The 27,165-nt window shown below is 41.5% G+C and overlaps 1 protein-coding gene across 4 annotated transcripts in view; it reads left to right on the forward strand.

The window, feature by feature from the left end:
• AK4 (adenylate kinase 4) overlaps positions 1 to 27,165 on the forward strand; it is a 110,054-nt gene that overhangs the window by 60,385 nt on the left and 22,504 nt on the right. For 3 of the 4 annotated variants that reach the window (XM_081818561.1, XM_081818558.1, XM_081818559.1), the window contains one exon: positions 17,349 to 17,468. The exons of the other annotated variant lie outside the window; for it this stretch is intronic. In XM_081818561.1, coding sequence (XP_081674687.1) covers positions 17,360 to 17,468 — 109 coding nt within the window. In that variant the 5' untranslated portion in view covers positions 17,349 to 17,359. The remainder of the gene's footprint in view (positions 1 to 17,348; positions 17,469 to 27,165) is intronic. 4 annotated transcript variants of the gene reach the window in all.

Here is a 27,165-nt window from a genome sequence, read left to right on the forward strand (position 1 = left end):
TTAGGTTGTCTCAGAATGCCAGTTCAAATCTCCCAGTGAAGGTCAGTTTTAGGTTTTGAATGTCATGTTACAAACACTGCTGGAGCTCAAACCCTGGAGAATAAAAAATGCGTGCACTTAGCTTATGTCTAGAGGAATCTAGCCAGGCCAAAAAGCATTGAAACATTGCATTTCCTTAATGGCCAGGATTGTGAAAGACAGCCACAGATGGTTGGCTGTGCCGTAGCTGGAACTGCTGTTAGGCGGCGCGAGATGTTCTAAGTGGCAGAAGCCAGGAACCCATTGCAGGGTGGGAAGTGGTGTTTCTAGAAGTTAAATTAAGAAGATAGAATCGTTCTGAAATCCTGGTTCTGCTCTAGTTTGCCTTTGGTTATATAGACCTGATTATAAACATGTTTTGGAAATCTGTTTCATAGTTACTGGCCAGTGAAAGGCAAAAAGAAGTTGCAGGATCAATTTGTAAAGCTTTGTTCTTGACAGTTGAAGTGTTATGCAAGGCAAGGCAGCTGTATGTTAGGACATGATCCCTATTAAAGTGCCTACCTGCTTGTTTGCTTGCTTTTTTCCTTCCTTCCTTCCTTTTGTCTTTTTTCTTTCCTTTTTTTTTTTTTTTTTTTTTAAGATTTTAGTTATTTATTTGACAGAGAGAGAGATAGTGAGAGCAGGAACACAAGCAGGGGGAGGGGAGAGGGAGAAGCAGGCCTCCTGCTGAGCAGGGAGCCCGATGCGGGGCTCGATCCCAGGACCCTGGGATCATGACCTGAGCCGAAGGCAGACGCTTAACGACTGAGCCACCCAGGCGCCCCTGTCTTTTTTCTTTTTGATACAGATTCATCCCATGTTGCTTTTTACACAAAGTAGTAGTAGTTGCTCTTAAAAGGTCACATAAACTGGATCTGGCCAATATTTTGCATAAAATATGTGGAACTAAATAATAGTTTTTATTATTACGATAATAATAGTTTTGGTTATTATCACTATAGCAGTTACCCCTGGCTTTGGTTAGGTTTAAATTTATCTGAAGATTTTATCATTTTGATTTGAGTTTGCAAAGCAGTGGAATCCAGTGATATACTTGAGGAGGGGACGGAGTTTCAAACTTTATTTCAAGCCAGACATTGCTGTCTTGCTTGGCGGAGCCGCTCTGCTGCGGGAGTCTGGTCATTTTCAGAGGCGCCAGGTATCTTCTGGCTTTGCATAAAAAAAAAAAAAAAAAAAGACTTAGAAAATTCTTGTCTCAAAAGAATGTATGTCACCTTTGTGCCAATTCTTAGAGAAGAGCTGTGGTAGCTGCTTTGTTGTCCTTTTCATTTGGCAGGTAGAGAAAGTGGGAAAGTTTTAAATTGAGTTCTAAAATTAGTATGTCTGGTGGAGCGTTCACTTTCGTGTATATGCTGCTTGGAATAATATGGTGAGCGGAAGATGGAGAGACTTGACAGTAGACTCAGGGGTTGAAACCGAGTGGCCAGTACATTGGTGGCTGTTTGATTTATGAGGCAAACATCCTCAGATGTCTAGGAACTTACACTTGGAATAGAGGCAGCTGTGGGAGTCAGTCATCCTACACTGACCGTGATCCCTTGGTTTAATGGGCAGAGTTTACTGTTTCCTGTTGGGTAATTTACTGATGCAGGCTGGCAGGGTCTGAGGGTCCTTGACTTTGTGCAGGATGGAAATCAAGCGCGAGCCCAGAGGAAGTGAGAGCAGAGTTTATTGAAGATACAGAGAGAGGGCAGATACAGACAGAGTGTCTGGGAGACTCAGAAAGGAGAGTCTTGTCTTTGCTTGCGGCCTGGGGGTTTTATTGAGGACGGAGGTCTGGTGTATGTGCCCTCTCAGGCATCCAGGAACTGGTCTCTATGCCCTGGAGCCAGGGGTCTTGGTGTCAAGGGGTCTGGAGGCTGTGGTCTTAGAAAACCTTCCATGACAGCCCCTTAGATGTTATCTGTTGTGCTGGATGATTCCAAAGAAATCATTAACTGTTTGACCTTTATGAGGTTATCATCAGTACCATAAGCTGTGTGTAGGGAGAGGGTGCAGGTCCTAGCAAGAATAGAAGCAGGAAAACGAGCAAATTTTTTCATGAGGTCCCTTCAGGTTCTCTGTCTCATTACCAGCTCATATTTGGACTAGTTAGGCCCAAGATGACATGCAATGCTTTCTTCTCTTCCTCCTCGCTGTTTCTTTTCTGCTTCTGGGCCAGCTTGCACTCAGTTTTAAAGTGGTTTGTCAACCACAAATCCTGGTTGTTGGTGTTGCATCACGATGTGTGGCATGGGAGTGACTGCACTGCATGGGACAGGCATTCTCTCGCTGTGGGGGTGATCAGTAACACTGGGGCACGGTCCGTGGTGCTTGACTGGTCCTCCAGCATTATGCATTGAATCGGAAAGACCTGGGCCCTCACCACCTGCTTGGTGGGCACACAGCACTCTACCATTTACAGTGCTGGCCACTCCCTTGGTACCTCTTTCTCAGATTTCATGCTTCTCTAGGGATCTTCACCTCTGCTTTTCAGTCTTGTAAGGGCCACCCTTTTCTGCATTCCTTTGTCCCCTGTTGTCCACTCCCAAAGGACCCCTTATATGAGGTGGTCGTTCTGTAGTTTTGGGCATGATGACTGGAGTCGGGCACAAGCAACTGTCATAAAACCTGTCAGCCAGTCTTCATACCCCCGCCCCAGCTCTGCCTGCCCATCCTAGTTTAATTTGTTACTTTTTTGCTCTTTTCCTTTCAGGAGAATTTGCTTTTTTTACTTACTTATTTATTTTTTAAACTCCCAGCTTTCAGTCCTCTGAACTTACTTATCCAGAACAGTTTCCCATTTCACTATTAACTCCCAAAATCAATCCCAGTCCCACCTTTGTTGAGCTAAAAACTCATTAAATTGTTTTCCCTGAACAAAGAACCTGGAACAAAGCATGCTTTAAAACTTTAGTGTGAATGTTTTTTTAAAATCTGATTTAAAGTTTTAGATGGGAAGTTTCTTATTCCTCCTGTAGTAGCTCTAAGTGTTACTAAGACTTTAGTTTCCCTTTGCCTGGGACAGGCCCCCAAGTCAGGGTTTATTATTATTATTATTATTTTGCTACATTTTATTTTGCTTTTTTTTTCTTTTTAAAAAATCCCATCTTTATTTATTTATTCAACTTAAAACTATTGAAGGAATCCTTTGCTCCCTGAGGCTTAGTTTAAGTCACTCAGCTGAATAAGACCTGCCCTTGAGGTGTTCTCCTTCCGAAGGGGAGGGTAGGTGGTTGGACAGAGGATTCAAGGGTGGGAGGAATTGGAAGAGACCAATTGCTTGAGGAAGTGGAAGTGGGCTTTGGAGGCGGGGTGGGAAGCTGCGCATTTATTGGACCTGGGTTGAGTACGGGCTCTGGGATCCCACTTCCACGGGAAGCCAGCCCTCCAGTGGCTCAGTCACTTTGTAGCTCCATTTCTTCAACTGCAAACCAAGAATGATAATGGTACTGCCTCCGAATATTATAAGAATTAAACGAGATAATGCATATATGGGATTAGAATAAGGTTTGGTCCAATATTTAAATTTTTAAAATGTGCCCTTTAGGCGCCTGGGTGGCTCAGTGGGTTGAGCGTCTGCCTTCAGCTCAGGTCATGAACCCAAGGTCCTGGGATGGAGCCCCGAGTCGGACTCCCTGCTCATTGGGGAGTCTGCTTCTCCCACTCCCTCTGCCTGGCTCTCCCCCTCCCCCTGCTTGTGCATTCTCTCTCTGTCAAATAAGTAAAATCTTAAAAAATGTGCCCCATAAAAGTGTTGATGTAACTTTCTAGGCCCAAGATGGAACCACTCCTTCCCGGTGTGCTATGTCATCAAACTGAAACTTAGATAACTTGTGTGCCCCTGTAAAAATGCTCCATGTGACCAGAAAGGCAGTGTGTCCCGTCAACCAGTCCCCAAAATGGCCAGGCCAGCTCTTGGCCTTCTCACCGGAAAGAAGGTTGACTCTGTGGCCCCACCCAGTCAGATAGTTTCCATTTTTTCTTGTTCTTTATCCTTTACCCTATAAAACCTTCCTCCCTTCTGCCTCATTTTGTAGTTCTCTGAAAGGAAACTGTCCACTTCGTGTAGTGTTAACATATTTAAAAAATATATATATATATTTTGTGCACAAAAGTGTTTTGTTCACAAAAAGGGAGAATATTGCAAATTTTCGGATGGATTTGTATGTGTATACTTAATTGCAAGCTTAAACGAATTCCTGCTGTTTAAAAAAATGATTAAAGAAGACGATTTAGGTTATACAGGTAAGCTTTATTTATTTATCTATTTGACAGAGAGACAGCGAGAGAGGGAACACAAGCAGGGGGAATGGGAGAGGGAGAAGCAGGCTTCTTGCCGAGCAGGGAGCCCGATGTGGGGCTCGATCCCAGGACCCCGGGATCACGACCTGAGCCGAAGGCAGACGCTTAACGACTGAGCCACCCAGGCGCCCCCACAAAATACTTTTTTAGTTTCAAGATAACAAAATAGTGATCTTGACAGCAGTTTGGCAGCCACTGTTCCAGTATTTCATAGGTGTTAATAACTGATGCTTCTGGTATTATTTTCTTGTTACACTCTAGTTAGTCAGTCATTGGTTTTATTGGTTTTATTCAAATTCCAGTTAGCTAACATGCTATGGTTTCAGGTGTACAATATAGTGATTGAACACTCCCATACAAGTGCTCTCCCTAGTCCCTATCACCAATTTCCCGATCCCCCGCCACCTCCCCTCTGGTAACCGTCTGTTTGCTCTCTGTAGTGAAGAGTCTGTTTCTTGGTTTGTCTCTCTTTTTTTTCCTTTTGCTCATTTGTTTTGTTTTTTAAATTCCGCATATGAGTGAAATCCTAATGGTATTTGATTTTCTCTGACTGACTTAATTTCACTTAGCGTAATACTGGCTCCATCCATGTTGTCATAAATGGCAAGATTTCATTCTTTTTTATGGCTGAGTAATATTCCTGTGTGTGTGTGTGTGTGTGTGGTGTGTTCTTTATCCCTTCAGTGCTGGACACCTAGATTGTTCCCATATTTTGGCTATCGTACATAATGCTGCAGTGAACATGGTGGTGCAGATACCTTTTTAAGTTAGTGTTTTCATTTTCTTCGGATAAACACCCAGAAACGACATTGCTGGATTATATGGTAATTCTACTTTTAATTTATTGGGGAACCTGCATGCTATTCTTCATAGTAGCTGCCCTCTGGTGCTATCGGTGCTGTTCTTGCTGGGTGCCGAAGGATGATTGCATGTCAGCCCACTCAGCGGCCCTTACGACCCCGCTGGGAGCCCTGGCGTAATAGAGTGTGAGCATCGAGGTGCTCCCCCTCCCCTCTCTCTTTGTCCGACTGTGTGCTCTCCGCCCTCGGAGGCTGCTGAGCACGGCACATCTTCGGTGTTTTGCTGTAGTTCTCCAGAGCGTTGCCAGAAGGCTCGAGATAGAAGGGGGGTGGAGGGTGGGGGAGAGGGAGGGAAGGAGGGAAGAAGCCCTCATGGGCAGCACTAGCCACCAGCCTGTTGGAGCAGATGGCACTGGAGGAAACAGCGTCTTCCCTTACGCTGATCTGCCGCCAGGATCCTGCCCAGAGAGGCAGCCGACAAGGTGCCTGGCACAGCGCGATCCACACCCCGGGCCTTTTGCAAGACGAAGGAATTCCTTTTTATGTAGCTTTAAAAGTGAAATTCCTCCCTGTCCTCTGAATGCGCCTAGTAATGGGAGTTGTGAGAAGGTCACGGGGGAGGTCACAGGAGAATTTGAAGGACACTCCTGCTCCTCAGGGCTGCAGGTGCCTGGTGGGCTGGCGACCGAGGCCGACTTGCAGATCAGGAGCTTGAGGGGACTGTGAAATGCTGCGGGTCTAAAACTCATTTATGATTTTGGCAAGCCTTTCAGATTACTTGCCTTTTCCCATTTGTTACCTTGCCCAACTTCTGTTGCTTCCACCCCAATCTGCTTTGTCTCCTCTGCTGCTTATATAAGGCAGCATGTGGTACTGGGCCAGATGTTCATGGTATGTTTATAAATGCATGTGTTCCCATTCGGGGCCAAAAAAATGCTCCTTACATAGGACATCCAAAATTTTTTGGCTTCTAGGACTCCAGTATCTTTTTCTTTCATGATCTATTTAAATTCTTAAAATGAGGTTACTGCACTATTTTATTTGAATCCATATGGAGTGTCAAATAATAATTGATCTGCTGGTGTGGGCAGAAAGCTTAAAGATAAAGAATCTGCTGGATTTCCCTTGTACTTAGATATTGGATCACCTTCTCTCTCAGTAATGCGAGCCCCTCCCCTACACAAAGTCATGGCTTTTGTCCATACATATTTTTATTTTTAATCTTGGCTGTTATAGCAACACACTCTCTGGACCCAGGGTACAAAATTAGACTAAGTGAATGTATGTATATGCCGCCTGACTAGAGAGAAAAGAGCAGAGAGGCCAGGCAAAGCACTGGCCCTTATTTGCAGGAGGTCTTGCAGGCAAAGTGTGATGGAGCACTAAGATGATGCAGGCCTGTTGTCTGGTCAGGACTGCACTCCTCACATCTAGAATGGATGTGAGGACCTATGCTGTGGCTGTCCCTGAAAGCAGGGAGATGCTCCTTAGTCTCTGAGGTCCCTCTCCTCAACTCCAGTGGAATCTTGGTGATCGGAAGCATACTGGTGGGGTTCGACACATACTGGGGAAGCTGGTCCGCTGGCCCCCACACGTGGCCACAAAACCAGGTAAAGGAAATTGAAATTCCACATTGGAGATGACAGAGTTGGAAGGGTCCTGTGCCTTCATGCAAGTGAGGATACTTGAGGCCATGATAAGTGAGGTACATTGATGTGTTCGGTCCTGTGGACAGGGACTTGGAAGCAGAACTCTTAAGAGCCAAGACGCCTGATTTTCAGCCTGCTGGTAATTCCTTGAATCATCTTGGCTCTTTGACTCATTATGGAGCCATTCCGGTGTGTTGGAAAGGGTATTGTCCCGTGATAAAAATGTAAATAGCAATAAAGAAAATCAACTGTATGATCTCACATATATGTGGAATATAAAAGCAAAACACAACAAAATGATCCTGAGCTCATAGATACAGAGAACAAATTGGCAGGTGCCAGAAGTGGGGATGGGGAGGAGGTGCAAAATGGGCGAATGCAGTCAAAAGTTATGAAATAAAGATAAGTCATGGAGGTGTAATGTTCAAAATGGTGACTGTAGTTAATAATACTGTACTGCATATTTGAAAGTTGCTAACAGAATAGATCTTAAAAGTTATCAGGAGGAAAAAAGTTTGTAACTGTGTCTGGTGACAGAGGTTAACTAGACTTATTGTGGTCATCATTCTGTAATATCTAGAGATACCAAGTTATTATGTTGTACTCCTGAAACTAATATATGTCCATTTTACCTCAATAAAAAAAATCACATTACAGATTTTTTCATTTCTAATTGCACAATTAGTGGTAAAGAGGTACACATTTATACTTTACATAAATTTGAGTTCAAATTTAAAAGAAAGATCTTTTTACTATTAACCCTTATTTTGACTTAGGGAATGATTGATTATATAGTTCACAGATTCAGATAATGTTAGCTACAATTTGCTGTGGTTAAAACACCAATAATAATTGTCCCCATGATGAACTAGATATTGTACCCTAAGGCTAAATGGCAAAGGGCAGGCGCTCCATGTAAAGTCAGTACTCCTCAGGAGAGACATGTGGTCAATGACTTGATCCCCTTGCGGGGGGAGGGGGTCTTGGTCTAAAGGAACAAAGTACAAATAGGATGAAAGCCTCACTTTATAGTTTCAAAGTTTTGTATTATTTTATGTAAAATGAAGTATAAAGCTGTCTTCGTTACCTTCTTTAGAAATAGTTTACAGTCCTTAATGTCTTGTGATTTATCAAGAAGCTTTTTAGGTAAAGCTTATCTTTGTCACACAGACACCCAGAAGAAGATTCAGCTCAAAAAGAGGTAGCAGATTTTTGGCAGTGTTGCCTAGTATAACCTCTCACTTGGGGTGACTTCCATGTACATACCTGTTAGTATGAAAATAAGTTGTTTTCTTCATGTCAAACTTTCTGCCTCTTCTGTTAGAGAATATCTTGGAGTCTTAATCTCAGAAATCTGTAAGAGTTGACTCATTCACATATTGTGGGTGTTTAAGAATGTCAGATAGCTTTAGGAGGAGCAAATATTCACTCGTAGGAACAGATCCTTTCTTGTTAAGAGGTCAGCTTGGGATCCAAGTGCACCCTGTGGTAAGGATCTTTCTGCACCAGCTTGAATAGACTGAAGCAATAGGTGTGACAAAAGGGATGAAATGTCCATTTATGTAGTTAAATCAGATAACAATGTTTTGCCTAATTTAGTAATTTATTTTATGCAGTTATTCAGTGCCAAAGAATTAAGATAACATTTAAAGGAAACATTGCTGCCTGTAATTCTTACTGTGTGATTGAGAAGGTTTTTCTGAGTCTTAATGCCTTGAAGTCATGACTATGGTTACTAGGATTATACAGTATAATACAGATAAGGTAAGGCAGAGGGTGTAGTGAGATGAAAATTCATCTGATAATCTGTAGGACCTTGGAGACAGGAGGATGGAGAGTTTAAAGATAGGATAGATTGTCATCTCAAGGAAAGTGGTACTTATTTTTAAAATAAGATGGTCTCTGTCCTCAAAGGCATTATAATCTGGTGTGGAGGATTTGTAAACAACCTCACTTAACAAGAAGAGTGAAATGTAGATAGAAATATAACCACATCTGGTCGTGCAGACTGTGACGTGCACTGGGCGTGGAGCACAGACCCAGGCTTAGAGCCTGGAAGTGGCAGTGTCAGGATTTGAACCTAGGCAGTCTGGCTCTAAAGTGTAAGCTCTTGACCATTACGCGAGGTTCAGACGTTTTTTCATAGCTACCAATAACAAGTGTCAGAGTGTGATTAAAAAAACATGTCTTTCTGTTGTGAAGGCAAAGAAAGCCTGGCTTTGAACAAGGCCAATTGAAGGGTGGATACCGGACATCTGAAATGAGTCACTTGAGTTAGGTGCCAAAATGCCTTTCTTCCATAATTTCTGCCTTTAAAGGACTTGGATATCTATTAACAACGATTTTTTGTAAAGCTCATTTTCTTACTAAAAGAGATTCATCAAAGTGGTATCAATGATAAACAGTTTATAGAATGAAGATCTTCTTCATTTTGTAACGACTTTAGTGCCAAAATGTTCTTATGGGGGGTGGGGGGATTATAGAACTTGTAGTTTGCAGAATCACAAAACTACAGTTTATTTCTGACCATGCCTTTAGGGATGTGTGTGTGTGTGTTGGCATTCTCGGTGACAAAAGTTTTGGAGAGGGGATGGTACTGGAAGTGGGCAGTGGTTTCTACTGGTTCTAGGTAGCATTCTGAGGAAATCAAGCTCTCCTACAGGGACTTGTCACTCAGCATTTTCTAGCTTGAACAATGAAAAGTACATTTAGTAGTTATATGGTTCTGGTGCTTTAGCCAGGCATCTTGGGAATTTGCTGCTTTGTGGACATTTGTCCAGCTCTGTCTTCTGTATCCAGTTTGCCCTCACTTTATAGGCAATCAGAACAAAAAGAGGGTATGTAGTGTGTATATGTTTCAAAGGATAACAATTGTGTATCTACCACTCAGCCTGAGGGATGAGAACGCCCCCATATGCCCTTTCTCCATTACTCCCAACTGCTTTGCTTTACCATATATTTTTTGCCATATATGCATGTATCCCTCAGCAGTACTTTGAGGAATACACAAGTTTAATTTTGTGAGTTTTAGACTTCTATAAAAATGGGCAGATTCTTCAGGCAAGAAAACATAAAATTAGGACGCCTGGGTGGCTCAGTTGGTTGGCGACTGCCTTCGGCTCAGGTCATGATCCTGGAGTCCCGGGATCGAGTCCCGCATCGGGCTCCCTGCTCGGCGGGGAGTCTGCTTCTCCCTCTGACCCTCCTCCCTCTCATGCTCTCTGTCTCTCATTCTCTCTGTCTCAAATAAATAAATAAAAAATCTTTAAAAAAAAGAAAACATAAAATTAAACTTTGTTTATTTTTATTTCTGGTTGTGCCGGTAAAAGATAGGACACCATTCCTAGAGCTTGACTTTGTTTTGAAATAGGCCAGTTTGTCAACTGTTTGATGCCTGGCCAAGCCATTAGAAGCATACAAGAAATAACTTCCGATGCTCCATTGTTTCCCTGACATGGTAGGGAAATGTGCTGTATAGCATGGCACAGAGTATAGTTGCTTCATTAAATATTTTTGAGTGAATGGCTGATTTAGAATAGCAAGGACAGTGAACTTCACTTATGATAACTTCCATGTAGTTGTTTTTGGTACCTCTTTGTGCAACTGAACTGAACGTGTAAGTCCTCACTGGGAAAGATTCGGTGTAAATTCTTAATCTGGAGTGCAGATAAGTAGTTGAAGTATTTGTACGTAGATCTGATTGTTCTGTCAGGAGTAGCTACCTCTGTTACAAGTGATTGAGTTAGCCCTGGCCTTCTGGGGGATGAATGGAGTTGGAAGGACCAGTCAGTCTTCAAGTGCATGTTGAATGAATGTCTGTTTTGAATCAGTGTGCAGAGACAGTGGTATACCAGACAGACATGATCCCCCCCTATTGTATGGTGGGGAAGACTGGCATGAGAAATGAAATACAAACCTGCTGAGTGCCACAGAGTGGGAGGACAGGAAATTACATATAATTTGGCGACGGGGGGTTGGGGGGGGAACCTACCCTCATTTGGAGAAGTTGAAGAGGGGAGAGAGGCCTGGGGCTGGAGAGTAGAGATGGAGCATGTGGGTGAAGGGAGAAAAGCTCCCAGGCTACAGATGTAGGCACGGGCCAGGTCTTGGAAGGACTTAGAAGCCACCAAACGGGCAGTAGATAGAACCCCACTGATGCCTGCTAGGAAGGGATGCAACATGATCAAATGTGCACGTTGGTCCACTCTGGCTGCAGGGTGGAAAACCCGTGGCATGAGGTCGTGGGATGTGGGGGAACGTAGTAGTAGGAGGAAGCTACTGATGATTAAATCCTATCTTTTGATCAAAGCCTAGCCTTAAAGGGGAAATAAGATCAGTTTGAGATTTATACCAGAGGCAAAGTGACATTTAGAATTTCAGTTGCCTAATTATGAGCCCTTTCTTTGTGGCTTTTTATTTTCCAAGGTTAAACGTGGAGTCCTTTGGTTAAACCTCTGCCTTCCATCTCCACATGGACCGCGGATTGCTAAGAACAGAGTGTGCTGGCTATTTCAGAATGGTTCCTTTTCCCCTCCCGCTGTGGAAGCTGGAGGGGATTTTTCTCCAATATTTATTACTGTGGGACCCTGGTCGAGCTCCTGGAAGCAAATCTCACAATATTGGGGCAGGGGCCCTACGCCTGGGTGCCCTGGAGTTGTTACAGTTTAGGTTTTCCTGCCTAGCTGGTTCCCATTGAGTGGCTGACAATGTTTTGTCATATTTACTGCCCTGAATACAATAAAATCTTTAAAAACAAACAAACAAACAAACAAAAGCAATAATCTATGTCAGTCAGTTAATATGAAAGTGGTAAACTTTAATGTGAAAGAAATGAAGCCGATAAAAATAACTTTTCTGTATCCTGGAAGCATAAAATTTAGAGATGACTGACTTAACAGGTAGTTTTAAGTTCTGTATTATCATAAATTTTTAAGCTTGGTATTAAATACACAACTTACTAGGTAGCCTTAAATTCTAACAATTTGTATATTATCTGATCTAGTTAGAAATTGAAAATATAGGGGTGCCTGGGTGGCTTAGTCAGTTAAGCATCTGTCTTCAGCTCAGGTCATGATCTCAGGGAGTGAGCCCCACATCAGGCTTCCCACTCCGCACAGAGTCTGCTTGTCCCTCTGCCTCTGCCCCCTCCCCCCATGCTCTCTTTCTCAAATAAATAAATAAAACCTAAAAAACAAAGAAATTTAAAATATGTATTTCTCGGTTACCAAGATTGTCTTGCTTTAATTTTTGGTAGTAATTGAATGAAATAGGTTAAGATGCACAAAATTTATATTGTTGTAAAATAGGTGGAATATTGCTTTTTTTCTAATATATTTAACACAGATGATGATAATATATATCTATACATATACACACATAATTTTGTAATATGTATCATTTTGTAATCTGACGCTTCGTCTTTTCCTTTCTGAGGAAAGTTTTTCCAAGTGTGGCCTTAATTATTCGTGTTCTGTTCAGTCTTACAAACACATGATGGATTTTCTTTTCTTTTCTTTTTTAAGATTTTATTTATTTGACAGAGAGAAAGACAGCGAGAGAGGGAACACAAGCAGGGGGAGTGGGAGAGGGAGAAGCAGGCTTCCCGCCGAACAGGGAGCCCGATCGATGTGGGTCTCGAACCCAGGACCCTGGGATCATGACCTGAGCCGAAGGCAGACGCTTAACCAACTGAGCCACCCAGGTGCCCCCATGATGGATTTTCTTTTTGGTTGTTACGAAGCTTAAAAAATGCAGAGCTTTTGGCCTATTTTTGGCGCTCTAGATATATTTTTTATTCTTGAAAAATTCCTGGTGGTTTATGACTTGTGTGTGTGTGCATGTGCACATGCACGTGTTTATACACACTAAGGATTCAAAAGCTCTGTAAGACTGTGTGTATCCACAGCCTTTCTTTGGAACACTACTTGAGAAATTGGAGCCGGGTATGTGTGTTAGCTAGATTTGCATTTAATGATACTACTTTCTCTTCCAAGCAAACTGACCAGGGCAGAGGAAGGTCCTGGTTTTTGGAATGGGCCTCTGCCTTCTGACCAGTGTTTTATCTCAGTTTGCTGTTGTAGTGAGGTCTTCATTCGGATGCAGATACGCTGCTAAGTCTGTTTTGCTCTGGCTTTTGACCTTTCCAGGTTTTCATTCAGATGGGGATTGAGGAGTGGGGTAGAAATTTGATTTTGTATCAGATTAGATGAAATGTTTTCTGTCCTGCTCCAGAGAAGATCCAAGGTTGCCAAAAACAGTTGGAAAAGTATGCACTTAGATCTTTCTCTTACAATCTACTAATAGATTGGATTAAGATGATTCTGGAAGTCTTCCACAGAGTTACTTTAAACTTGTCTGTGTTGGGTTAACTCAAGGTGATGTGGGTAGGTTGGGTCTCAGGACCCAAAGGGGGTCCTGCAGGAGCAGCCAAGAGGGTCTTTGGCTTTGTGCAGGATAGAAATCAGAGGGGAGCTGGTAGGAAGTGAGAGCAGAGTTTATTGAGGACATAGAGAGTGCAGATACAGAGTGTCTGGGAGACTCAGAAAGGAAGAGGAGAATGAGTCTCATCTTTGCTTGGGGTCTGGGGTTTTTATTGAGGATGGTGGTCTTGTGTACATGTCCTCTCAGGCATCCGGGAACTGGATAAAACAAGGATGAGTGCTTAGGTGTCCTTTATAAGTCGCTTTTGCCCTGGAGCCAGGAGTCTTGGTGTCAAGGGGTCTGGAATCAATGATCTTGGAAAGCCTTCATGACAGTCCTGCCCAGTCACCTGTTGTGCTGGATGACTTCAACGAAGTAATTAACTCCTCGACCTTTACAAGGAGGACATATCTTAAGGCATGTGTAAGGCAGGGGTCTCTGGAGGTCCTAGGAAGAATAGAGGTAGCAAAAAAGCAGCCCTTCCTGGGGTCCTTTCAGTTTCCCTATCTCTAAGGTACTCTCTCAAGAGCCAGAATTCCTTTGAACATCACTTCTGCTTTAGTGTGGTCCCTTGTCTCCTTCTTGGATTGTTGTCACAGGCTTTGCTTTCACCATGCCAACCCAATCCAAATGTCACACCGTTGTGGGCATGTGACCTGTGTATTGACATAAGGACTTGCACTTAGTTTAATGCTCTGCTGTTGCCACTTAGAGATTTTAAATGCTTTAACAGTGAGGCTCCATATTTTCATTTTGCACTGGGCCCTGTAAATGAAGTCGCTGGTATTTTGGCTGTGGGAATGGCATTTCCAAAGCTATGTATTAAAAAAAAAATCTTTCAAGGTCCATACTCCTTATCCTACCTGTCTAGCTCTCTCTGTCTCTCATGGTATGCTGAAGTTCCTCCAGGTACGACAAGCAGCCCCTTGCTTCTGCATCCTTGGCTCATGGTATTTCATTCTCTCATTTCACCTACTCGACCTGGTTCATTGCTGTACATGGTTTAAAATACTGATGAAATAAGATTGAACTGTGAAACCTGACATGGCCACCTCAGGTAGTACTGAATCATACTTTGTCTCCTATCTCCCTTGAAAAAATTGATACCTGGCAGGGTAGAGCCATATTTGATCTTGGGATCATGGTTCCATAATAGATATACAGAAAGATAAGATTGATTTGTATGTGTGTGTGTTGGGGGTGGTATCCATCATCTTCAAAGTGTTCGTTTATTTGTTCATTCATTCATTCATTCATTCATGCAACAAATTGTTATGAAGTATCTCATACATGCCAAACTATATACTAAGTACTGAGGATATGGCATTGAACAAAGTATTTCATTTTTTCTGAATGAGTTAATATTCTGGTTGGGGGAGATAGAAAGTGAATTTAAAAATACATCAATCTATAATAATAATAACCTATAATCTATAATCTAATAATATATACAATCCGGAGTTCTAGAAAATGGTACACAGTAGGATAAGAGACAAGAGGATGATGGGAACATTTTGGGCAAATTGTTATTATGTCCTTCTGAATCTTTTCTGATTAAGACATTTCCTACTCTTTCACTGTCTCCTCATGGGATGTTTGGACCCAGTCCACATCTTGGTCTCTCATCTTGGAAGATGCATATTTTTTGTTTAAAGCTATCTTAAAGTTTGGCAGATGGGACTAAGAGCAGGGCTCTGGGGCTGGCCTGCCCATTGCAGAGTAGGACAGCACCAAACTTGCCAGTTGCTCCAAGTGTACTGACAGTGATTTTTCAGATATAAAACATACATACCATATAGGTATAACCAAGAAAACTGAAAACATATGTTCGCACACAAACCTGCACGTGAACATTCTTGTTGCATTCATTATTCATATTAGCCAAAAAGCGGGAATAATGCAGATGCCCATTAACTGATGTGTATAAACAAAATATGGTATATCCATACAATGGAATGATAATATTCTATCATGGAAATGAATGAAGTACTCATTGAGAACATTATGCTAAGTGAAAGAAACCAGACACAAAATACCACATATTATGATTCCATTTATATGAAATGTGCAGAATAGGCAAATCTGTGAAGGTAGAAAGTAGATTAGTAGCTGCAGGGGCTAGGTAGGGGGATGGGGAGCGACTGCTCATGGGTACAGGGTTTCTTTCTGGGGTGATAAAAATGTTCTGAAATTAGGTAGTGGTGATGCTTGCACATTGAGAATGTATTACAAATCACTGAGTTGTACACTTTAAGATGGTATTATGGTGTGTGAATTGTATCTCAATAAAGCTGTCATAAAAAATACGGGTATTACTTCCTATCTGAAGGTGAGGATCTTACGAGCATTCAGTGCATTAACACTTTAAGTAAAAGTGTTTAAAGTACAGTGCCTGGTATACTACCTTACCTAGGATGCTAACATAGTATGTTACTTTGTTAGTGGTTGTTACTGTTCCTCTTCATGAAAGTAACACTGCTTACATTATCAGTAAGCTGCAGCTTTTATTCACTGCTCCCTTTGCAGGTTATTACCTATTACCCAGTATAGAGTCAGTAAATACTTGTTGAGTGGATGTATTTTGTTCACATGCCTCTTTAGCCACATTCGCCAGTGTGGTTGCCTTTTGCTGTTTCCTTCAGCAGGTCACTGAATCAGCATCATTGGATCTAACTTTGAGCTTCTTGTCCAGTAGTAGTCATCAAATGATATGGAGCGCTTCACAGGGCATATTTCAGTGTTGAAGTTGGAGTGAGGAGTGTAGACTCAGCCTGGGGAAGGAAAGGTTCTACCTTAAATTCATGGTGAAGGTGGGGATGAAGTGATTTTTGAGCTTTTTTCCAGTAACATAATTCTGGTTTATGTTTTTATAAGAATGTAATTGGCCTCTCAAGAATGTGGTTCTTAGTGGTTCATTCTCCTCTCCAGTTCTCTGGAGAGTAGAGGACTTCATCTTGGTTTGAAAAAAAAAAAAAATCAGTTCCTCGAAATTTAACAAATTTAAACTGATAACTTGTTCTGCTGAACCAACTCATAAGTTCCACAGACAAGAAGTGGTTATTTTAAAAGACAGAAGCATTTTTTTCTCTCAGTTTTTAAAATTCTTATCCTTTTATGAACTTGGCATTCCACTAATAACAATGAGTTGCTTTTACAACTGTGTCAGCAAGGTGCCATTTATTTATATTGAGGTTCATGAAAAGAAGTAAACCTGTTTGTATTATCCAGCATTCTTTCTAGAAGACCAGTGGAAATGTTTTCCTTTGGTCTCTAAGGAATGGTTGTGTTCCCAGCTTCCTTTAGTCTTCTGTAAACCATGAACCATGTCATTGATCACATTTCCTTGTTGTCAGAAACTGTTGGGAGACTCAGTGTCCACTTTGTGGCTCTCCTGGAAACTACCAGGATTTGTCTCCCCGCCTTTTGTGCACCACCCTCCTTCTGGACTCCAACTTTGTTTCTTGCTTTTATCTTCTCTGCCTCATTTATTTATTTATTTTTTAAAAAATATTTATTTATTTGACAGAGAGAGACACAGCGAGAGAGGGAACACAAGCAGGGGGAGTGGGAGAGGGAGAAGCAGGCTTCCTGGCCGAGCAGGGAGCCCGATGCGGGGCTCGATCCCAGGACCCTGGGATCATGACCTGAGCCGAAGGCAGACGCTTAACGACTGGGCCACCCAGGCACCCCTTCTCTGCCCCATTTATACCCTTTCATTTTTATTTCTGTCTGTGTATATCTTCAAAAGCTGTTTTTATAATTCTTTGGGAGACAGGGCCACTATTTTTTTTAAGATTTTATTTATTTATTTGACAGAAAGAGACACAGTGAGAGAGGGAACACAAGCAGGGGGAGTGGGAGAGGGAGAAGCAGGCTTCCTGCCGAGCAGGGAGCCCGATGCGGGGCTCGATCCCAGGACCCTGGGATCATGACCTGAGCCGAAGGCAGACGCTTAACGACTGGGCCACCCTGGTGCCCCAGGGCCACTATTTTTGAAACCAGTATTTTAAAAATTACCCCAAAAACATCTACCTATAACTTTCCCTGCATTCCCACAGGGAGGAATGGGAAAGGAGGCAAAACCATCAGGAGTTTGTAAGCTTTTTTGAGTGTTTCTATTTCCTGTTTTTTTTGTTTTGTTTTGTTTTACTAGAAGTCGGTGATATGGCAAAGCAGTACATAGAGAAAGGTCTTTTGGTTCCGGATCATGTGATCACACGCCTCATGATGTCGGAGCTGGAGAACAGGCGCGGCGAGCCCTGGCTGCTAGATGGTGAGTTGAACCTGCCGGTAAGCTGGACTTCTGTGAATAGCTGGTTATGCCCACTCCCTTAACGTCCTACACATTGCGGAATACTTTTTCTTCTCAACTTTCAGTCATTTACTTAAGCATATTCCAATTTGGCAACATGATAGAAACCCACCGTGGTGACGCCATTTCATTTCCCTGTCTCCAGACTGCCATTCCTGGAGCCACTGACTTGAAGCAAACCATACTGAATTCCCGTTATTGTGCCAGTTCCGATGGTGCTGATTGTTTCCATGACTGAGTTGTCATAAGTATAACTCATCTTAAATCCGAGGTTCCTTCATTCATAATGGGCCACACAAATGAAAACCACGAGTTAACCATTTTTCACTTGTCAGGTTACAAAGATAGAAAATTTGAAAGTCTTTTATTGAGTGTGTAGGAAATAAATACTGTTGAGAGTATAAAACGGGCAACCTTTGGAGGGTAGTTGAGCAATCTTTATACTTCTTGACTCAGCAGTTCCTGCCGTCCTTCTTCCTAAAGATGTATCGTCAAGGTTGTCTATTTTCAGCATTATTTGTAAATAGCAAGACACTAATAACAACCTAAGTATCTGTCATAGGGATGCCTTAAACATTGGTATGTCTGTTAACCAAATAATGTGTACCTCTGTGTTGGCATGGATAGATCTCTAAGATACACTGTCACGTGAGGAAAGCTAGCTGCAGGAGAGTATATGTCATATACTCTTATTTATGTAAACATGGAAGGATGGTATGGTATTACTATATACGCATAGAAATACATGCATAACCTCTCTTTGAAAGGATATTTAAAAAACCTGCTATACCCTTTGATACTGTTTGATTTTTTTAATATGTATTTAAGTAATACCTGGGCCTGATTTAAAGACTCAGTTAGTGGTTCCTAAACTTTTTAGGCGTGTGGGCCCCTTGATGACAGCTGTGATATTTCACCTAGGAAATGCATGCAGATGCTCACACATAACATATTGCACAATTTTTATTCTCCACGAAGCTGAAATTAAGAATCTCCTACTTTAAGTGTGTCCATTATTAAAGGGGAAAAAAAATGGACTGGGTGGATTTGTCTTATTCTTAAATAGCAAGATTCCTTGATATAATGAGAATAGAAACTTGATGAACATGCTACTTTCTAGGATCACAAAGTGGCAGACAATGAGATTTGTCTGTCAGAAACCTCTTTGCATTGCAGAGCAGCTGTGTTTAGTCCACACAAGGCACTCAATCCTATCTTAATTTGGTGAAACTGAAGTTTCAGCAAGTTGGGACAGGTGAAACCTTGATGTTTGCCAGCCACAGAGAAGCCCGGGGCATTGTCCCACCTTTAAACTATTGGATTGCCTCTATTTCTGTTAAAGTCTGGAGCCATGAATGTCCAAAATGACTAATATGGTGGGGTCTTTATTCTATATCAGTGTTTCTCAAAGTATGTAGTGTGTAGTAGTGTTAGTAATTGCTAGACAAGGAAACAGAACTTGTGTCAAGTTAAATATTAAAAATGGCTAGCATTTATTGAGTACTTACCGTGTGCAAGCATTGTTCTGAACACCTGATATTTATTATTTCATTCAATCCCTACAATAACCATATGAAGTATACACCGTTATCCCCATTTCATAGATGAGAAAACAGAGGCTTTAGGTAACTGCGCAAAGGTAGTGTTAAAGTTAAACAAGTTTTCTTTACTTAATTTTAATATGAGAAAGCAGTTTAGCTCTTCACAATGCAATTTTTTTTTTTTTAAAGATTTTATTTATTTGACAGAGAGAGACACAGCAAGAGACGGAACACAAGCAGGGGGAGTGGGAGAGGGAGAAGCAGGCTTTCCTGCAGAGCAGGGAGCCGGATGCGGGGCTCGATCCTAGGACCCTGGGATCATGACCTGAGCCGAAGGCAGGCGCTTAACGACTGAGCCACCCAGGTGCCCCTTCACAATGCAATTTAACTCTTCACAGAAGGAGACATCATGAGGCGTCTTCTGCATTTGTTTGATCTTGGAGTCCCCCACCTTATTCCCAACACCCACTGAGACCCTGCAGGATTTGTTCTGTGGAGCATTCTTTGTGAACTATTGTTTAACATAGATTCCTCACTTTGTAGGTATTCTGAATAGTTGAATATAAATTGGATCATATCTTTCTAGAATTTGGATTTAGAAATTTGGAACTTTTTTCTCATGGGACTAGAGGAACCGGAAGAGAAACGCTATTACGGCTTATGGAGGGCATGTTCTTTGTCATTAGGCAGTAATGAATGAAGCTCTTGTTACGTGTCAGAAATTGTTGATAAAATGCTAGAACACTGTCCCTGTTCCTTAAGGGGCTTATATCAGGTGTGTAAAATATTAGTTACTGATGGCATAATAGAAGCATATATATGTGGTACCCTGCAGACACAGAGAAGAAAATTATATTTTAGTGGTGGGGGAGGGATTTATGGAAAAGGAGAATAAGTAGAAGAGGTTCCACAGGTTGATGAATGGGGGTTGGAAGGCAGATATTCTCCGCCGAGGGGCAGGTGGACTGGGGAAGAGAAGGATGACATAGCTTAGTATTTTCCTGGGCATATAAGCAGAGGCTGGCAGGGGAAGTCCTGGAGTGGATGGTGTTTGATTCAGTACAAAGATGGTAGAACTGGAAACTGTTGGTTAAAGGGACCACTGAAAAGTTGTTGAGAGTTGATGAAAGGCTATTCTGATAGCAACAGAGGAGGGAGTAGGTGCTGGGGCAGAGAGGAGCTGGAGGCTAGAAGCCAAATAAGAGACTGTTGGAATATTTGGACCAAGGGAGATTCAAAGCCTGAATTTGAGCCATGGCAGTGGGATGGAAAGGAGAGAATGGATCAAAGGGCGAGAACTGACAGGAGCTGTCATGATTGAGGTTAGCTGCTATAGCCCTGGTGTTTTCTTTTATTGCCTTCCGAGCTTTGAGCTTTTTGTGTCTAGGCTGTCATCACCTTCCCTGCACTTCTCTCTAGGCCATGTTAATTTCTCTAGGTGCCATACATTGACTCACGCAGGGTAGTCCTGTAATACTCGTTGTGTAGGTATCTGCCATGATGGATAAGCTTTGACATTGCCACCACTTGACTGTTTTAAATCCTTTCATTGTAAAGCTTGTCACCTTGTAAAGCAAACTTTGTGTAGTTCTGGTAAACTTAAAAATCTGTTTTAAAAAAGGATCATCTAGGTTAAACTCCTTTGGAAAGGCGGTTGGTGTAAGAACCACAAAGCCCAGTTGGGTGCCAGATTACCCGCTTGAATCCCAGCTCTGCCATTTACTGCCGATTTGTGAGCTTGGGCAGATTACCTTACCTCTGTGGGCATTTCATTCCTCATTACTAACCATGGTTAGAAAAGGGTCTGTAAGGATGAAGTAAGTGACTATAACGGAATGTCCTTAGAAGAATGCTTGCCATATAATAAGAGCTGTATAGATAGGATATTTTGTTGTTATTATTTGTTCTGTGTTTTTTGGGGGGGGCGGCTACATGAAGTGTTAAGTTCAGAAATAGTTTTAAAAAATATTTAGCCATGTGAAGTTGGAAGTCAGTTGCGGTTATGGAATGCTTCCTGTGCTTTGCTTTTTCCATAACTTTCCTTCTCAGGACGAATAAGTGAAGTACTTTTACATCACAGGCCTGTTTTTAGTGAAGTGCGTCAGTATCCTTGCTGATGTCGTTTGTATCTTTCTCCTTGAAGACCCATCTGGTCACTTTTTCAGTTGTGATTTTCCTTTAAAGCTCTGGAATAAATCCACTTGGCAAAGTGAGGAGTGTTAGGAATGCCTCGTTCTGTGTTCAGCCTTCAACTCCTTATGTTACAGGCCACACGCTCTGCGGAGGACGTGCCTGTTGAGTGTGCTAAAGGTGATTGAATGTGAAAAGGTCAAGAAAAGAATTCTGGATGACAGATGACTCATCATCTTGGTCCATATGTCTGTAGAGAGGCAACTGCAAATGGTGGGTGGAAACAAACAGAGTGGATGCAAGCCAAGGGAAGGCCAAGGGGGGTTGGTGGATGGGGTGGCTGAGTGCTCAGTGGCTTGGTCAGCTATGTCCTTGCTAAAAATAGTTTTGCAGTACCTTACCTTTGCGGTGCACCTTCCAGTTGGGTAAGAAACACTGTTTTATGTGTTGATAGGTGTGTGTGTGTGTGTATATTATATATATATATATATATATATATATATATGGGTTTTTTTCTCCTTTTTTCTCTCTTTCGCTCCCTCTTTCTTTAATTTCCTTGGAAGTTTAACGTGTGAGAACAGTTTTAAAAAATAGTTTACTTTAATTTTTAAGACAATATTCCACTAGAGGAATGGAATGTACTGTAAGCCTTCTAATTTTATTATAAAACCATGGTTTTTTTTTTTTTTAGTTTGGTATAAAGAGAGTCTTTATTGCTTACTAGGTGATCTTGAGGTGAAATCGTAGGTAGAGAACAGTAACCATCTCTTTAAAACAAATATAAATTCTTCACTTTTTAAAAAAAGGACAGGCAGTTGGATGGGGCCAGTGGGGAGAGGTGTTAGTAATAGAGTTTTTCATTTCTAAATTTGACTGCCAACCTGTGTATTTAAATAGTAAACCTGCAAGTTCTCAAACTCAGTCCTAATTTATCTCCGGGTAACAAGATGTAACAGAGTTGTCTACCATATGATTTTAGGTGAGGTATTAAAATATTTCAGATTTGCTGTCAGAGTTTGGTTTCATAAAAAGAAGCATTCAGTGTTGGCATTATGAGTGGATATGATTTAAACCTTTCATTGGAATAAAGATCCCTTTGGAACGAGAGTCATCCTTTGGTCCATGGTGGGATGTTCCATTTGTGGTTTGGCGCAGCGTTGAACACTGCTGCTTTCTGCAGATAATTCTGGGATTTTTACATTCTATTTATTTATGTGTGTATGTATGTATTTTTAGCAGAAGTCAGAGCTGCTTGAGTGTGTGTAGTGTTTGTGTGCGTGTGTGTTTTCCCTGAGAGTTAAATGATCTCGGACCTGCACTACTTCCAGGGTATGTCCTTACACAGAGCCTTGGGTAAGCCAGTAAAAGGTGGGTGCTGGGAAACCCAGCTGCGTGTGGTAGCCATGTAGCCATAATAATCTTCTCCAAAATGAGCATCTGTAAGGTTCTGTTATAAGACAAACTTGACCTTTTTTATCATCTTCTTGGAAGAAGGAATTATAATCCCTGAGACCTGTGTTTGATTATATTTTCTAACATGCTTATTAAATATTCAGATATTCTTAAATGAAAGGGTTTGTAGTCATACCATTAATTTCAGGTTGAATAGTGTACCAGGGGAGAGCACATGACTTCATCAGGGGAAGGTGGGCAAAAAGAAGAAATGGTGTCTATATCTGCTTTAAATAAAACTAAACAGTAATAATATTGGTTGAGTTACAGAGGAAAAGACCATTGCCCAGCAGGGTTAGGTTATGAAGAGTCATGTTGGAGACGTCTGACTTGAAATTGAGCACACTCTGATCTTGTGATATACCTTATCCAAAGTGTGGAGCCCATTCAGACTTTATGTCTAGCTATTGATTCCATTAAAGCTGCTGCAACCTCTTTGTTAATGGTCCCAGGCGATTGTGCAAATTGCTTTTGGTTCTAAGTATTCATAATTTTTCCTATAACTGAGCACCATCCCTGTGCTGGGCACTGCCAAGACCACAGTAGAGCAAGCGGCATAGTGGGCGAGAGCAGCCCCCGTGGCACTGAGGATCTAGTGGTGATTCAGCCTGTGTGCTTCCCTGGCAGCGAGGATTGTCTTTGATTTCTGTGATTGAAATCCAAACTTTAAAGAACTTTGTTTTTATCCTATGACTTGCCTATATTCAGTGTCCTTGGTATCTGTATGAGCTCAGAGGATCTGACTGAAGATGGTAAAGCCTTGGGTCTCTTCTCTTGTTCATTTGGTTGGATTCTTTCCTGAGACCCTGTCCCCGTGTCCACTTCTGGTGGCTTTCTGATTGATCTGACTGCTGCTTTGGGATGGGGAACAATTTTAATATAGTAGGCAGCCCTGACTTTGTTTATTCACTCTGTGATTTTGGAGAATGACTAGATTTTAATAAGGGCCATATGGAAAACATATGTATACAGATATTTGAACACACCCTAGAAGAACATGGTTCAGAGATCAAAACACAGATTGAGTATACAGTTTTTGTGTGTCCCCGTGAGCTGGGCGTTGGTCTGTCTGAGGCGGGGATGGCATACTTTCTGAGCTTAGTCCAGGAGGGGCAAATGCAGCATAAGCACTTGCAGTCTAGGACCCTGGGAGCCCCAGTGGAGGGGGTGAAAGGTGAGAGGTAGCACCGAGGAGAAAGGAACTGACCCTATCTTAGGGGTGAGGGGGGCGGCTGTTAGGAAAGCTTCCCGGAGAAGGTGACACCAAGAGCTAAATTTTGAAAGGGAGAATAAAAGCACCTTCTAGATGGAGGGAGCATCATATGCAAAAGATATAGAGGCTTTAAACAACGGGATGTGTTCTGGAAACCACGGGTAATTGGATAGTCCTAGAGCTTGAAAGTAGGAGCATACAAAGTCAGAAAAGTGGGTAAGGGCAAAAGTTAAACACTTCAGGAAATTCAAAAGGAGGGCATTGAATAAACATCAAAGTTAACATTAGAAATGAGTTTAGAAGGAACTTTAAAATTTAAAACTTCGAGTTTGAAAGAATAACTTATTTTTTAACTTTCTAACCAACAATTTAAAATTAGCTAGACTTTTGTTTGTTTTGCTTTAAGTGGGCTCTACGCCCAGTGTGGCGCTTCAACTCATGACCCTGAGATCAAGAGTCAATGAGCTACTGACTGAGCCATCCAGGCACCCCTAAAATTAAGTAGATTTTTAACATCTTAAATTTAGATCTACTTTAGATATTAAACTAGGATTTCTCTCCATTTGGGCATGTCTCGTACACTTTGAGGTACACTTAGCCCATTTGCTATTGCCAGTTAATTAGAAGTCATTCACAGGGATGAAACGGTCTCCTAATTTTAGATGGTAGGAGAGCCTGCTTCCCTAATTTATGAAACAGGTATCTCAGGAATTGGATGAACTGCGAATATTCATTGCAAAGCTTCATCCAAAGCATCTGAGGCATACTTTGCTAGTTTAACAATGAAGCAGTTACTGGGCATTTAGTATACACAAAGCACCATACTGAGAAAACAGTAATATGGTAGAAAAAGCATGGACTTATAACTCCTACCTGAATATCGTTATGTAATTTATTAACTGTGTAGTCTTGAGCAAGCCGACTTACCTTTTTTGGACTCTTTCTCCTCGTCTGTAAAATAGTACCTATGGGATAGGTTTGCGAGGATTGGCTAACAAATGTAAAAGTCTTAGCAGAATCCTGCAACATAGTAGCTGGTCAGATGGTAGTTATGTGTTATTATCCATGTTGTATATACATACAAACACATACCGACACTGACCTAGAACTTAGAATTTCATTAATAAATGGCTGAGAAACTTAAAAATGTCATTTTAATAGGTAAAGATCATCATCCAAAACTCTGTTAATTGTCCTATCACTAATAAGAGAAACCCAGATTTTGGAAAGATGAAGAAGTTGATTAGGGTAAAAAGAATAAGATGTAGAAAAATACAGGGAATTTTATCTTTTTAAGCTGTCCTTATAAAAATGATACATGATTACTGCAAACATTTGAGCCATATGGAAAAATATGAAGAAAAGCAACTAGTCACCTAAAATCCCCCTAGCCAGAACTAATCAGGGTTAACAGGTGAAAACCCATCATTCTAGAGACCACCTCATGCACGTAATGCACCTAGAAATGTGTAAGAATGGCACCATACTTCATGTACTTTTTAAAAGTATTTAGTTTTACTCAAAACTTAACAATAGCAAAGCTAAAGGGAACCTGAAGGAATTATTACTGAATTTGAGATAAATCTTTCTTCATCACCAGGGATATTAATTCTTCCGGGAGCTCTTTAAGATTATGAAAGCCATTAAGAGATTGACATATTTGTTTTTTTATTTCACGTTTCAGATTGAGACAGAGATATTGTCTTTCTGCAGTGAACAGTAAGAGGATTCATGTACTTACACTTCCTCCCGCCTCTTCTCCCCTCCCTCCGTCTCAATTTTCATCGGTTTTTGTTGGGAAAATCTATTACAGATTTTTTCTGTAACTTCAATTTCCTAGTTGTTGTTGTTGTTGTTGTTTCTTGTCATACGTCTAAAAGATGTAAATGGATTCTGGGCTCTGATCTTGTTGCCCATTGCCACGTCTTCTGTTCCTTTTATTTTGATTAATCTTTTGGTTGTATCTCTGAAGAGACTAGAAACCATCAAATTACACACTTTAAATGAGTGAATTGTTCGGCATGCGAATTTTATCTGAATAAAGCTGCACTGCTTTTAACCACGGCTTTTCCCTTGGTCATTACCTTGGCTGGATTGTTGGATATTTTCCCCTCTCTCTCCTCTCCCTCCCTCACAGCAGAGGGCTCACGAGGTGCTGTGCTCCCTGAGTTCTCCTGTTTGAGAATGTCTGCTCATCTCTCCGCAGCTCAGCTGGCCATGATATTCCCCGGGCGGCGGTCCTTGTGTCCTTCAGAACTTTGCAGCCATTGTTCCATCTTCTTCTGGACCGGGTTATTGCTCTGGAAAGCCCTAAAGCCAGTCTGATTTTTCCCTTTTTTTTTTTTTTTTTTAAGATTTTATTTATTTGAGAGAGAGAGAGACAGATAGTGACAGAGATAGCTAGAGAGAGCACAGGCAGGGAGGAGAGGGAGAAGCAGGCTCCTGTGGAGCAGGGAGCCCGACATGGGGCTCGATCCCAGGACTCTGGGATCATGACCTGAGCTGAAAGCAGATGCTTAACCTGACTGAGCCACCCAGGCTCCCCTGACTTTTCCCCTTTTTTGAAGATGATTTTCTTTTCTTCCTGTATAGACTTCCTGAGAAATTGTTTCTTCATACTTGAAGTACATAGAATATCTCAGTGTTGTCTTTTGTCCTCCCTCCTGTATGTAGTGTGTCCTTTTGATCTCCAGTTCCTACCTTTCAGGGAGGTACTCCTGTGTTACATCTTTTTTGTCCTTTAGTTCAGTTTTTCTATTTCAAGAATGCCAGTTATATCAGATGTTATATTGAATAGTCTTTGTCCTTATCATATTTTGTTTAAAATTTTCGTTCTTTTATGTTTCCTTTTGTTTTCATATATGTTCAGACCTCTTTTCTTGAGGGCAGGGGGGAGCAAAACTGTGTTTCTATTCCATAACCACTTGAGAATCTCTTTACTTTTATGTGCTGGGTGTGCTAATGATGCAGGGCCTTTGCACTTACTGTTCCCTCTACCTGCAATGCTGTGCCTCTAGATTGTCATGAGGATTGCTTCATTCAGATCTCTACTCAAATATCCCTTCCTCGCTGGGTCCCTGCTCTGCCATCCTATCTACCCATTTCATTCTTTCTTCTTACCTTATAATGTGACTTACGGATTTATCTGCATATTTGATATTTTGTACTTTCCTATACGCACAGTTGTGTTTGACACATAGAAAAAGCTTATAAATACATGTCTGATGATAGAAAGTTCTCACCTGCAGCCAGTAGCTGAGCCATATAGAGGATACTGGGACTCGTTTTTTTATTTGGAGTAAAAATACGGGCCTATGGTGTA

This window comes from Leptonychotes weddellii, chromosome 4 (assembly GCF_054177405.1).
Source record: "Leptonychotes weddellii isolate Sample4059 chromosome 4, ASM5417740v2, whole genome shotgun sequence".
Taxonomy (NCBI): Eukaryota; Metazoa; Chordata; class Mammalia; order Carnivora; family Phocidae; genus Leptonychotes; species Leptonychotes weddellii.